At 43.5% G+C, this 13,377-nt stretch overlaps 1 protein-coding gene across 1 annotated transcript in view; it reads right to left on the bottom strand.

The window, feature by feature from the left end:
* ttc7a (tetratricopeptide repeat domain 7A) overlaps positions 1 to 13,377 on the bottom strand; it is a 78,896-nt gene that overhangs the window by 45,528 nt on the left and 19,991 nt on the right. The window contains exons 6-9 of the mRNA XM_073834228.1: positions 12,058 to 12,136; positions 11,803 to 11,972; positions 7,721 to 7,784; positions 486 to 623 (exon numbers count right to left, since the gene is read on the bottom strand). Of these exons, the coding sequence (XP_073690329.1) occupies positions 486 to 623; positions 7,721 to 7,784; positions 11,803 to 11,972; positions 12,058 to 12,136 (451 nt within the window). The remainder of the gene's footprint in view (positions 1 to 485; positions 624 to 7,720; positions 7,785 to 11,802; positions 11,973 to 12,057; positions 12,137 to 13,377) is intronic.

Raw genomic sequence — 13,377 nt, 5'->3', positions numbered from 1 at the left:
TCAGCATAACTAGTTATTTCTAGGAGGGATGTTGTTGTTTTCAGCACGGATAGGGGATTTTGTGTATCCTGTACACATCACATCATGGCACATGCATGAGAAAGTGAGCTTAAATTTGATGAGAAAGGGATTTGCATTCGACCTACATGCAGGCATGTGTTGGTAATACTGAGTAGTGGCAATGGGTTACCAGTGAAATGACATGGATTCAGTTGATATTAACTGAATGAAAACATCAAGCTTACATTCAGATTCACCTGAGAGCATCTCTGAGTAAATGCTTACCATCACACAACGCCTCAACTACTGAAACAACCTGAAGGACAGGATGAAGGAGGGAGTGGGAAAAAAAGCACCAATACAACTGGGAGAAGAGAAGAGAGATTGACAGACTGAAAAAGCGAATAGTGACAAAGAAGGAGAAAAAAAGCTACTACATAAAATACAAAGTGCGGCCGATATAGATCTGTGCTGACTCATCTCACCTCAGACAGCATGGCGTACTGCCCCCTCCTGGCCATTGCAATGCTCAGCAGGTCATAGACGGAGGAGGCATCCTGCATGCTGTTCTCCCTCGCCTCCTGATGCTCAGGTGTGCGGCTGATCACCGCCTCACCACTGGCCTACAGGGGACAACAGAGAGAGGGTCAGGAATATGTTAAAGCTGGGTTTCCCAATTCTGATGCAGGAGAACCTCCAGTGCTGTACTTTTTAGATGACCCTCTTACCTTGCATGTGTAATGCAACATAATGTGCTCATTAGTAAAGTATTTAAGAATGGAATTGGGTGTCAAATTCAGGCCTTTAAGGTTAGGAAGCCCTGTGTTACAAGGATAGTTCACCCAAAGTTTAAAATCCTGGAAATATTTATTTGTACCAAACATACAGTTTATGATGTTATTTTGTACAACAGGTGATTTATTTTTTTTTGTTCTTTTCTTCCATTTATTTAACTCATTAAACAGACATTTCATTTGTGTTGTCTGAAGCTGCTTTAGATACAAGTATCTGACTAACAAATTAAAATAATTTATTTGTGGTAACACTCAAAAATAAACATAAACATGGCATTTTCAGATATTAAAATGTTCTAGTAAAAACAGCTGGGTCTGTATTACCATAAAAAGCAATACAGTATGTCAAAAATGTGACCCTGGACGCTGGACCACAAAATCACTCAAGGGTCAGATTTTAAATTGATTTATAGCTGAATGAATATGCTTACCATTGATGTATGGTTGGTTAGAATAGGACAATATTTTGCAGAGATACAACTATTTGAAAATCTGAGGGTGCAAAAAAAAAAAAAAAATCTAAATATTGAGAAAATCGCCTTTAAGTTGTTCAAATTAAGTTCTCAGAAATTCATATTACTAATCAAAAATTAAGTTTTTATATATTTACAGGTAGGAAATTTACAAAATATCTTCATGGAGCATGATCTTTACTTAATATCTGTCAGGATTTTAGTCTAGTCTGTCTTGTTTTTCCCAGTGTTTTCCCCCCCATGTTTCCCATGCATTTGGTTTAGTCCGTGTTGTGCCCTCTAGTTTTGTTTCCCATTGGTTTAGTCCTGCCCACATTTGTATTTCCCCCTTGTTATCTCGTTTGTAACCACGCCCATTTTCTGTGTATATCAGTCTGTGTCTGCTCACTCCCCTTTGCCCAGTTGATAATTGTTACTTCAGTTTGGTTCTGCTCCATGTTCTTTTTTATTTTCTTAAAATTCAGTATTTTCATTTACTCCGGTTCAAGCATCTCATCTCCACTCCACTCCTCATCCAATACTGTGACAATATTCTAATGATTTTGGCATAAAAGAAAAATCTAAAATTTTGACCCATACAATGTATTGTTGGCTATTGCTACAAATATACCTGTAATACTTAAGGTCCAGGGTCACAAATGTCATAAAGCAAATATGAAGTCCTGTATGTTTCAAAATGTGCTTTATATCTTAATTAACATTTATTGATTAAAACGTTTGGGGTTCGTAAGGCTTTTGTGAATTCACGTTTTTAAAAGATGTCTCTTATTCTTACCAAAGCTGCAATTATTTGATCAAAAATACTGTATAAATGGTAATATTATGAAATATTACTAAATTTAAATGAACTATTTCATATTTTAATATTTTTTTTTTCTGAATTTTTAGCAGTCATTAATTCAGTCTTTAGTGTCACATGATCTTTCAGAAATTGTTCTAATGTGCTTTACTGCTCAAGAATACACTACCAGTCAAAAGTTTTTGAACTCTAAATTTTTTTTGGTTTTTTAAAGAAGTCTCTCCTGCATTTATTTGTTTCAAAGTACACCAAAAACAGTACAATTTTAAAATATTTTTTACTATTTAAAATAACTGTTTTCTATTTGATTAGATTTTAAAATGTAATTTATTCCTGTGATTTCAAAGCTGAATTTTTAGCATCATTACTCCAGTTCCCCTTTCAGTCGAATCACTTCAACGTTACATTGGGATCTTGCTTGAGAGACCGATAATCTCTGAGCCTTATATAAAAAGGCCAATTGCAAATTGGCGAGTGGACGTTCCACTCAGTCAGACTTTTGCTTTCAGAGCCGATGTGTCGAGCCTCTACGAGTAGAAACTTCAAAAAGAAAATAAAAAGAGTTCCAGAGTTCCTGCTCTCTCTCCCGCCGGTGTGCCGCCAAGAATCTAAAAGAGTGAATACTAAAAGAGCTTTTTTGGCGGCCGCCGGCGCGGTCCCTGCGGGCAGCCGTTTTTACGGCTTCAAAAAAGCCTATTGCTTTCCAGCGAGCAGCCCCGAGTGCACACCGCCCCGCGGTTCCTCCCTGGGCAATCCGGGGTCACAAAAGAGCAATTTCTCACGGCCGAATCAGACGTTCTTTTCAGAATGGCTCTTCGGCCGTGTGTTTCTGGGTGTGGTAGTTTCCTCACTCCTGCGGACGGACATGAACGCTGCCTCACGTGCCTGGGCTTTGAGCACGCTCAGGCAGCGTTCATGGATGGATCATGCCTGCACTGTGAATGCATGTCCATGGCCACGCTGAAGTCCCGCCGCTCGTTCGCGAGCCGGCTCCCCCCGCCTTCCTCCCGCGGCCGGTCGTTAAGCCGTCAATGCTTTTCGGCCACCGCAGGGAGGCCCGGGGGGGACATCCAGGTTATAGTAGAGAACATTCTGCCGGCCCGAAAAGCCCTGCGGTCTTCTCTATCTCAGCGTGGCCCCGTCGAGCTCCCGCAGCAGTACGCTTCCCCGCCCGCCGGGCTGAGCGTCTCCTTCGGGGCTCCTGCGGAGGATGAGATGTCTATCGCTGCATCAGAGGGAGAGTCAGACGGTGAGGCCTCCGCCCTTTGGTGCAGCGCCCCTCCGCGGTCGCTGTCCCTTCGGAGGCGGACGCCGAACTGTCGGCTATGCTCCTCCGGGCAGCCAGGGGGATAGGCTTGGAGGCTCCTAATGAGCCTCCGGCCGATCCCTCTAGGCTGGATGACTGGTTCCTGGGGAGGGCACCGGCGGCACCGCCGCGCTCTCCCCCGGTCCCTTTCTTTCCGGAGGTGCATGAGGAGCTGTCCAAATCGTGGCGCGCTCCGTATTCATTTAGAGTGCGCTCCAGCTCCTCTCCCCTCGCCACTCTCGATGGCGGGGCAGCCAAGGGGTACGTGGCGATCCCTCAGGTTGAGCGCGCCGTGGCGGTGCATCTTTGCCCACGCGGCGCTGCCACCTGGCGGGGTCGTCCGCGTCTCCCTTCCCGAGCCTGTAGGGCCTCCTCCGGCCTAACGGAGCGGGCTTTCCACGCTGCCGGGCAGGCTGCCACCGCCCTGCATGCCATGGCGACTTTACAAGTGTACCAGGCGCAGGCTCTCAAACACCTGCACGAGAGTGGTCCCGACCAAGGGACATTCGAGGAACTCCGCGCCGCCACCGACTTCGCCCTTCGGGCCACGAAGGTCACGACGCGTTCCCTTGGTCAGGTGATGTCCACCTGTGTGGTCCAGGAACGGCACCTATGGCTGACCCTGGCTCAGATGGCAGAGGCCGACAAAGCACGCTTTCTCGACTCTCCTGTCTCCCAGGGTGGCCTGTTCGGCGACACCGTGGAGGACTTTGCCCAGCAGTTCTCCGCGGTCCAGAAGCAGACGGAGGCCATAAGACACATCTTGCCCCGCCACGAAGCAAGGACTCCCTTTCCGCCGCCTGGGCCTCCGCCTCCGCCTGCCCGTCGCCGAGGGCGTCCCCCCGCGGCCCCTAAACCAGCACCAGCTCCGTCCCCCGCTGAGATCTATGAAGCGAGACTCGCGGCACGACGTCGAGCTGGCCGCGGGAGAGGGACGCCGCCCGCTCCTCAGGGTCCTGCGAAGAACACCCGCAGGCGAGCTACGAAGCGTCCCTGAGACGGGCACCCCGGAGGTGAAGAAATCTGCTCTTTCGGGGGCGAGGACATCTCCGCTCCCAACCCCAGTGGAGGGCCGGAGGTTGCTGTGCACCCATATAACATTGGCGTTTCCCCGCAGTGTCGCCGCCTATTCAACCCGTGGTCCGACCTTGCTTTCCTACGGGCAGGGGTGCCCCTGGGACAAGTGTCCAGGCATACCGTGGTCTACACGGATGCCTCCACCACAGGTTGGGGTGCTGTATGCAACGGGCAAGCAGCATCGGGCTCCTGGACAGGACCTCGACTGCAGTGGCACATCAACTGCCTCGAGTTGTTGGCAGTGTTTCTGGCCCTTCGCCGCTTCCGACCGGGGTTGCGTCAGAAGCACGTGCTTGTGCGTACCGACAGCACTGCGACCGTAGCTTACATCAACCGCCAGGGTGGTCTTCGCTCCCGTCGCATGTCCCAACTCGCCCGCCATCTGCTCCTTTGGAGTCAAACGTGGCTGAAATCGCTACGTGCCATTCATATTTACGGGGGAACTCAACCGTGCAGCCGATCAGCTCTCACGGCAGTCCACCCACCCTGGAGAATGGCGAATCCTCCCATTGCCGGTTGTTCTATTCCCATTCATAGGGATGCACTGGCACACAGCTGGCCTCCGGGGCTCAAGTACACCTTTCCCCCAGTGAGCCTCCTTGCACAGACCCTGTGCAAGATCAGGGAGGACGAGGAGCAGGTCCTGCTGGTTGCGCCACACTGGCCCACCCGGACCTGGTTCCCAGAACTTATTTCCCTCGCGGCAGCCCCTCCCTGGAAAATCCCCTTGAGGAAAGACCTTCTGTCTCAGGGGATGGGCACAATTTGGCACCCGCGCCCCGATCTTTGGAACCTGCATGTCTGGCTCCTGGACGGGACGCCTCAGACCTCGCTGGCCTCCCACAGGCCGTGATCAACACGATCACTCAGTCCAGGGCCCCCTCTACAAGGTAGGCCTATGCACTGAGGTGGGGTCTGTTCGTCGACTGGTGTTCCTCTCGAGCAGAGGACCCCCAGAGATGCACGATTGCAGTTGTGCTTTCCTTCCTGCAGGAGAAGTTGGAGCGCAGGCTGTCCCCTTCGACTATACGTCGCAGCTATCGCGGCGCATCACGATGCAGTAGATGGAACATCCCTAGGTAAGCACCCACTGGTCGTGAGGTTCCTCAGAGGTGCCAGGAGGCTCAATCCTCCCAGACCGCACCTCATACCCTCTTGTGACCTCTCCGTCGCCCTCCGTGGCCTGCGGGACGCCCCATTTGAGCCCCTCGCCTCAGTCGAGCTGAAATATCTGTCACTTAAGACAGCGCTCCTGACGGCATTGGCCTCCATCAAGAGGGTAGGGGACCTACAAGCCTTCTCTGTCGACGAAGCGTGCCTGGAGTTCGGGCCCGGCGATTCTCACGTTATCCTGAGACCCCGGCCCGGTTATGTGCCCAAGGTTCCCACCACGCCTTTCCGCGATCAGGTGGTGAACCTGCAAGCTCTGCCCCTGGAGGAGGCAGACCCAACCGCTGCGCTTCTGTGCCCAGTTCGCGCTCTACGCACTTACGTGGACCGCACTCGGCCCTTTAGACGCAGCCAGCAGCTCTTTGTCTGTTTTGGAGGTCAGCAGAAAGGGAATGCTGTCTCTAAACAGAGGTTGGCCCACTGGGTGGTTGAAGCCATCTCCCTATCCTATTTGTATCAGGGAGAGCCATGCCCCTTAGGACTTCGAGCCCATTCCACAAGGAGTGTTGCCTCGTCCTACGCGTTGGCTCATGGCGCCTCTCTAACAGACATCTGCAGAGCTGCGGGTTGGGCGACACCTAATACCTTCGCCAGGTTTTACAACCTCCGCGTAGAGGCCGTGTCCTCCCGTGTCTTGACATAGACACCAGGCAAACGGGAGAGACCGGTTAGTGCCGGCTTGCTGCGCCACTCCTTCGGGATCCGTGCGCTATTTCCCAGTTGTTCCCTTGAAAGAAGCGAACCTGGGTCCTCCATGCCCCGCAGTCAGCATAGTGCGGAGTAGATACTGACTGTGCTCCTGCCGGGTCTCCTTCGCCCCGCAGGTTGTGGCAAAATATCTCAGTATCTTCCCCGGTCAGCCAGAAGGCCGTGGTTTTCCTCGTGTACCCCTAGTTCTGGGTACACCGATTATCTCATTCCACATGTAAAATACCTCATGTGCTCCGCCCCCCCAACCCTGCTTCAGTACATCTGGCATCCCTGCGGGGCCCCCTACTTCGGCCCCCAGGGCGTTGGGAAGGTTACGCTCGTACCCGCCTGCGGAGGGTTACCTTCCTAACCTAGACGTTTTCAGTGTCACATGATCCTTCAGATATCATTCTAATATTCTTATTTGCTGCTCATTTTTATTATTATTATTATTATTATAACATTGACAACAGCTGAGTAGAATTTTTCATGGTTTCTTTGATGAATAGAAAATTCAAGAACAGCATTTATCTGAAATAGAAATCTTTTGTAACATTGTAAATGTCTTTATCATCACTTTTGATCAATTTAAAGCATCCTTGCTAAATCAAAGTATTAATTTCTATGATTTCTTTAAATATAAAATACTGACTCCAAGCTTTGTAAATGGTATAGTGTATAAAGTTTCAAATGCTGATCTTTGGATCTTTCTATTCACCAAAGAATCTTATGTGAAAAAAGTGTTTTAAATATTGATGATAATAATAATAATAATAAATGTTTCTTGAATAGATAATGTGACACTGAAGACTAGAGTAATGTTGCTTAAAATTTAGGTTTGATCACAGGAATAAATTACAATTTAAAACATATTCAAATAGAAAACAGTTATTTTAAATCGTAAAGATATTTCACAATATTACTGCTTTTGATGTATTTTGAATCAAATAAATGCCGGCTTGGTGAGCAAAAGAGACTTCTTTAAAAACATAAAAAATCTTACTGTTCAAAAACTTTTGACTGGTAGTGTATCTTTGCTGAATAGAAGTATACATTTCTTTTTAAAAAATCTATTTTGAACAGTAGTGTGTGTCATAATAAGATTAGCAGACAATACACTGTGTTTCAAACTGTTTCCATGCCAAATGCAGGATATGTATCATACTGGGGCATCCAAGTTCATCCACCTAGAAAAATAGTCCCACCTCCAAAGGACAATTTAGAGGTCACTCTCTAAATTTAGTATGGAAGAGAGGGACATTATACAAAAAAAATACTCCTTTTGTGTTCCACATAAATAACAAGAAGTTTGTCAAATCAGATCTCCTATATAAGATGCAGCTAAAGAGCAGAGACGTCACAACACAGCATGTTAAGGAAGAAAGGGTGAATGTGAGGAAGACTGTCTCACCATTGATTCTGTGATGAGGAGCACCAGCACCGCCTCTTCAACCACGTCCTGTGGACAGAAAGCTCTGCAGGGTGGCAACAGGAAAAGGAAAAACACGTCACCAAGGTGTGTGTGTGTGTGTGTGTGTGTCAGTCTCTAGTTACATATGTCAGTCTGTAACTGAGCTCTCTGTACTGACTTCCATCCTCACAGTTGTCACATTCTGAACATGTCTTATTGGTATTCTGTTCAATTTTGTCTTTGTTTACAGCCTATGTTGCTCTCATCCCTTTTTTCCTTCTCATCCCTTTATGTTACTTCCCTCCATAGAATCTGGAGTCCCATCATAGTGTGTTACTGAGCAGAATCAGGAATACTAAACTAGAATATTCCTTTCATATGTTCTGATTTCTGTTCTTCAGACGCATTGTCAAAAGTACTCCTTGTCTTTTCATCTCTCTTGTATTTTTCCTTTCTCTGCTTGGCGTCTGCAGACTCACAGGTACAGTTACAGTATGTTTTATTCACAACACAGCATTCCACCGTGTGCTGAATATTAAAGCAGGCAAACAAACCCCAGCGCTGTCCTCTGTTCGTCTTCTTGTTCATGGTCTCTGATTCTAGTGATCGATCGATACAGTCCTATGGCTGATGTACACAATGCGATTCAATGAGAGCAGTGAGATTTGCTGTACATTAAACTGCTCAAATTAACACTTGTTGGCTTGACAAAGCATTCTTCTGAAATTGAAGTTCTAAAAGGAACTCATCCTAGAGACCGCCAAACTCAGCACAGCTCTTCAGGAGGTTCTGGCAGTATGCTAAAAAAATTAATCATGCTAGCAATGTGCTAAAACATGTTAAACCACATTAATGTACTAGCAGGTTAAAACATGCTAGCAACATGGAAAATTCTGCTATAAAAACATAGAATGCTAGCATACTATAAACAAGTTTAAAATACTAACAATGTGTTAAATCATGCTAGAAACTTGTTAAACATGATCGAAATATGCTAACAAGTTAAATCATGCTAGCAGTGTGCTAAAACATGTTAGAAACATATTAGTTAAATCGCTCTGGCAATGTGCTAAAACATGCTAGCAATATGGTAAATCACGCTATTGATTGATAACATGTTAGCAACATATGCGTTATTTCGACAATGTGCTAAAACATACTACTGTAGCAACATGGTAAATCATGCTATAAAATATTTAAAAAATGCTAGCATGCTATAAACATGTTAAAATGCAAACAATTTGCTAAATCATGTTAGCAACTTGCTAAACACGATATAAATATGCTAACAAGTTAAATCATTCTCGCAATTTGCTTAAACATGTTAGAAACATGTTAAAATGCTAACAGTGTGTTAAATAATGCTAACAACTTGCTAAAACAGAACAGAAATATGCTAAAAAGTTGTGCTAAAAACGTGTTAAAACATGTTAGGAACATGTTAGCAAAATGTTAAATCATTCTGTCTATGTGCTAAAACATGCTAGCAACATGATAAACCATGCTGTAAAAATGAATATAAAATGCTTGCATGATACAAACATGTTAGAAATGCTAACGATGTGTTAAATCATGCTGTTAACTTAACATGTGTTAAAACATGCTAGAAATATGCTAACAAGTTAAAACATGCTAGAAATGTGCTAAAACATGTTAGAAAAATGTTAGCAACATGGTAAATAATTATATGATAGCAAAATATATTAAAAAATGCTATAAAATGCTAACAATGTGCTAAATCATGCTAGCAACTTGCTAAAACGTGATAGAAATATGTTAACAAGTTCAATCGTGCTAGAAATGTGCTAAAACACATTAGAAACATGTTAGAAAAATGCTAAATCATTCTGGTAATGTGCTAAAATATGCTAGCAAAATGGTAAACCATGCTATAAATGCTAGCATGCTATAAACATGTTAAAAATGTAAACAATGTGCTAAGTCATACTAGCGACTTGCTAAAACATGATAGAAATATGCTAACAAGTTAAATCATGTTAGCAATGAGCTAAAACTTGTTAGAAACATGTTAGCAAAATGCTAAATCATTATGTCAATGTGTTAAAACATGCTAGCAACATGGTAAACCATGCTATAAAAATGTACGTAAAATGCTACCATGTTATAAACAGGTAAAAATGCTAACAATGTGCTAAATTGGATAAAGTGCATAAATGGAAATGCTCATGTGAATGTGTGACATTTACAGATAAGGATATGACCGTAAACTGAAAGTTTTCATGCTGAGGATGCAAACGGATCTGTCAAAGCGCCTCACAGGGCAAGCCATTACGCTATTAGCTTCAAGTTTAAAATAAGGAATTCTTATGTTTTGGGCAGCTTGGATCACGTAACTCTCCTGCAGCATTTCTTACACTATTTTTAGATGTAATGTGTCTAAAGAAATGCGTCATTCAGTGCTGTTATTTGACGTGATCCTCTTAAGTTGTACGTGCACTGTGGGCGGACCCGATTAATCGATAATGAGAATCGTTGTCGACGAATTTCATTATCGATAATAATCGATTTTATCGATTAGTTGTCGCAGCCCTAAACATGTTAGCAGCATGCTTAAATTTTGCTACATTTCGCTGTCAACATGCTAAAACATGCTATCAACATCTTTAACCATGTTAGCAATGGGCTAAAACATGCTAAAAGCATGCTAATATGTTAAAAAATGCTACAAACATACTAAGCATGTTAACAATACTTCACTACATATTAAAAAAATGCTGAAGCATGTTAACAATGCCAAGCAACAACCAGAACCAGCCTAAACTGGTTTAAACAGGAAGTAGCTGGTTTTAGCTGGTCTCCCAGCCTGGCCAAGCTAGCTAGTAAGCTGGTCTCCTGCTAGTTGCCAAAATGCAACCTTGGCTGTTTTTTTTACTGTAAACAAGACAAACTTATATCTAAAAGCATAATTACGACAAACGAGCCGTTTTTGAGATTGACCGTGGTTTCGTTTTGTTTTCAATGGCTGGTGAATGGGAATACTACGGGCATACATTTGAGCACATCAAAATCGATATTTTTACAACACTAAGAAGGCTCGACACACCATGACACTTTGCTCGAAGTATCGTCTGGGTCTCTACACATGAACTCGAGCATTGAGAACATTGTTTGTGTACACAGAGTTTACTAAAAAGAAAGGTTTTGAACAACTCACTTTCACTGTTTGGGTTTCCGCTCGCAGCCGTCTTGCCAGTCAAGAAGTGTCGATCTCCGAATGCGAATGAATGGACTCCATAGGACGAAATTTTAGGCTTATATGAGGCTCTTTTTACAACTAGAAGGTTAATATTGTTTTTCACTTGCGACAAAACAACGAATTAGCCGTGCATTTATATGGAAAAATGCTTTAGGAGCTATCTATCCTCGCATTTGGAGATCGACACCTCTTGACTGGCAAGACCTTTCTTTTTAGTAAACTCTGTGTACACGAACAATGTTCTCAATGCTCGAGTTCATGTGTAGAGACCCAGGCGATACTTCGAGCAAAGTGTCATGGTGTGTCGAGCTTTCTTAGTGTTGTAAAATATCGATTTTGATGCGCTCAAAGTTATGCCCCTAGTACTCCCATTCACCGGCCATTGACCACAAAACTAAATCACGGCCAATCTCAAAAACGGCTCGTTTGCCGTAATTATGCTTTTAGATATAAGTTTGTCTCGTTTACAGTATAAAAAAAAAACAGCCCAGGTTGCATTTTGGCAACAGTTACCCTTTAAGACCAGCCAAAGAAGTGGACAAAACCCCTCTAAAACCATGACCATGCTGGACCATAGCTTAGGCTGGGTTTAGCTGGTTTCCAGCAGAAGTGGTTTTTAAAGAACTAATGGTTTTATGTAGTTTGATGAGGTCTAATGAGGTCTTAATCGTCTTTTCATGACTTGAGTAAAACATTTATACTTCAAGCTTTTAAAAGTTATTTTAAATTTACCAAACCAACATCAAAGTCTGTCATCAAACTTTACTCATTTAGTTTTATTTTGTTGTGCTTTTATTTTCTGATTATGCTTTAAATATTGTATTGTTTGAATATATGTAAAATGGGAAAGGAAAGAGAGTCAGACCCCTCAGTGTTGTAGCGCTGTGGTGGTCTGGACGAGGGGTAGATGGCGTCTTTAGGGTGTGTGGATCCTTCTCTCTTCAGCCAGCCGGGTGGTGGAGGAGACAGTGGAGCCCAGTACGCATCCTCACACACTGACCCCAGCAACACTTCTGCAAGCCTGCGTGCTACTGTCTGAAAACATGACAAAACACAAAACAACCTCTGAATCCTGCTGTGTGATTGTGAGCATCAAAAATCTCATTTACACAGATCTCACCTTACGAAAACTCTGAGACCCCCGACTCTCCACAGCCCTCATGACCCGCCGCAGCTGCTGTGTTCCCTGAGCCAAGTGACTAAAACACATGGGCAGAAGTGATTGTGGGAAGCAAAATGATTGGAAAATAAGATGATGATTGTCTTAACAGAGGGACAATATGTGACCCTGGACCACAAAACCAGTTTTAAGTCGCTGGGGTATATTTGTAGCAATAGCCAAAAATACATGGAATGGGTCAAAATTATTGATTTTTCTTTTATGCCAAAAATCATTAGGAAATTGAGTAAAGATCATGTTCCATGAAGATTTTTTTGCAAAATACCTACTATAACTGATTAGTAATATGCATTGTTAAGAACTTAATTTGGACAACTTTAAAGGTGATTTTCTCAGTATTTAGCTTTTTTTGCACCCTCAGATTCCTGATCTTCAAATAGATGTATCTCGGCCAAATATTGTCCTATCCTAACAAACCATATATCAATAGAAAGCTTATTTATTGAACTTTCATATGATGCATACATCTCAGTTTTGTAAAATTTAACCTTATCACTGGTTTTGTGGTCCGGGGTCACATATAACACTGAGGACTATTATATCACAACTACAGTACATGCGATTGTGTGAGGACAGTAGATGAGAATAATAGACTATGATAAACTTTAGTTTGAAATGGAGAGTCAATGTCCCGCTCACTGCAGACTGTACAGTATACAGTGGATATTGCTCACAGTCATATGCAGTGTTGCCAAGTCTGTGGTTTTCCCACAGTATTAGGCTACTTTGATACTGCTTCCCCTGGGCTGTTTTTTGGGGGGTCCACTGGTTGAAGCGAAATCCTTCGTCCCCCTGGAACGATTTTGATACCCACTGGGCTGTTTTGAGCACCAATTGCCCCAGTTTTGTAACAAAGACTTGGCAACCCTGGTGGTATGTTACAGTATGGCTTTTTATAATCTCTAGGATAAACTAGGTTACTTTGGTTTTTATTCACATAAATACACTACCAGTCAAACGTTTTTTTTGAACAGTAAGATTTTTTATGTTTTAAATGATCCAAAGTACAGCAAAAACTATAAAAGCCCATTTCCGCCAGGTAAGAAAAAAATCATGCCTTAAAATGGTGAAATTATGACATTAAAAGTCATAATTACTAGATAAAAGGTCAAAATTATGACTTCTAAAGTTGAAATTATGACATACTTAAGTCATAATAGCAAGATAAAGTCAAAATTATGACTTTAAAAAGTTAAAATGATAAGATAAACAGTCGGAATTATGATTTAACAAGTCGAAAATGAATTTAATGACTTTTTT

Source organism: Garra rufa, chromosome 2 (genome assembly GCF_049309525.1).
Source record: "Garra rufa chromosome 2, GarRuf1.0, whole genome shotgun sequence".
NCBI classification, from domain to species: Eukaryota; Metazoa; Chordata; class Actinopteri; order Cypriniformes; family Cyprinidae; genus Garra; species Garra rufa.
The sequence above is the reverse complement of the archived record's forward strand: the minus strand, read 5'-3'. Positions and strand labels throughout refer to the sequence as shown.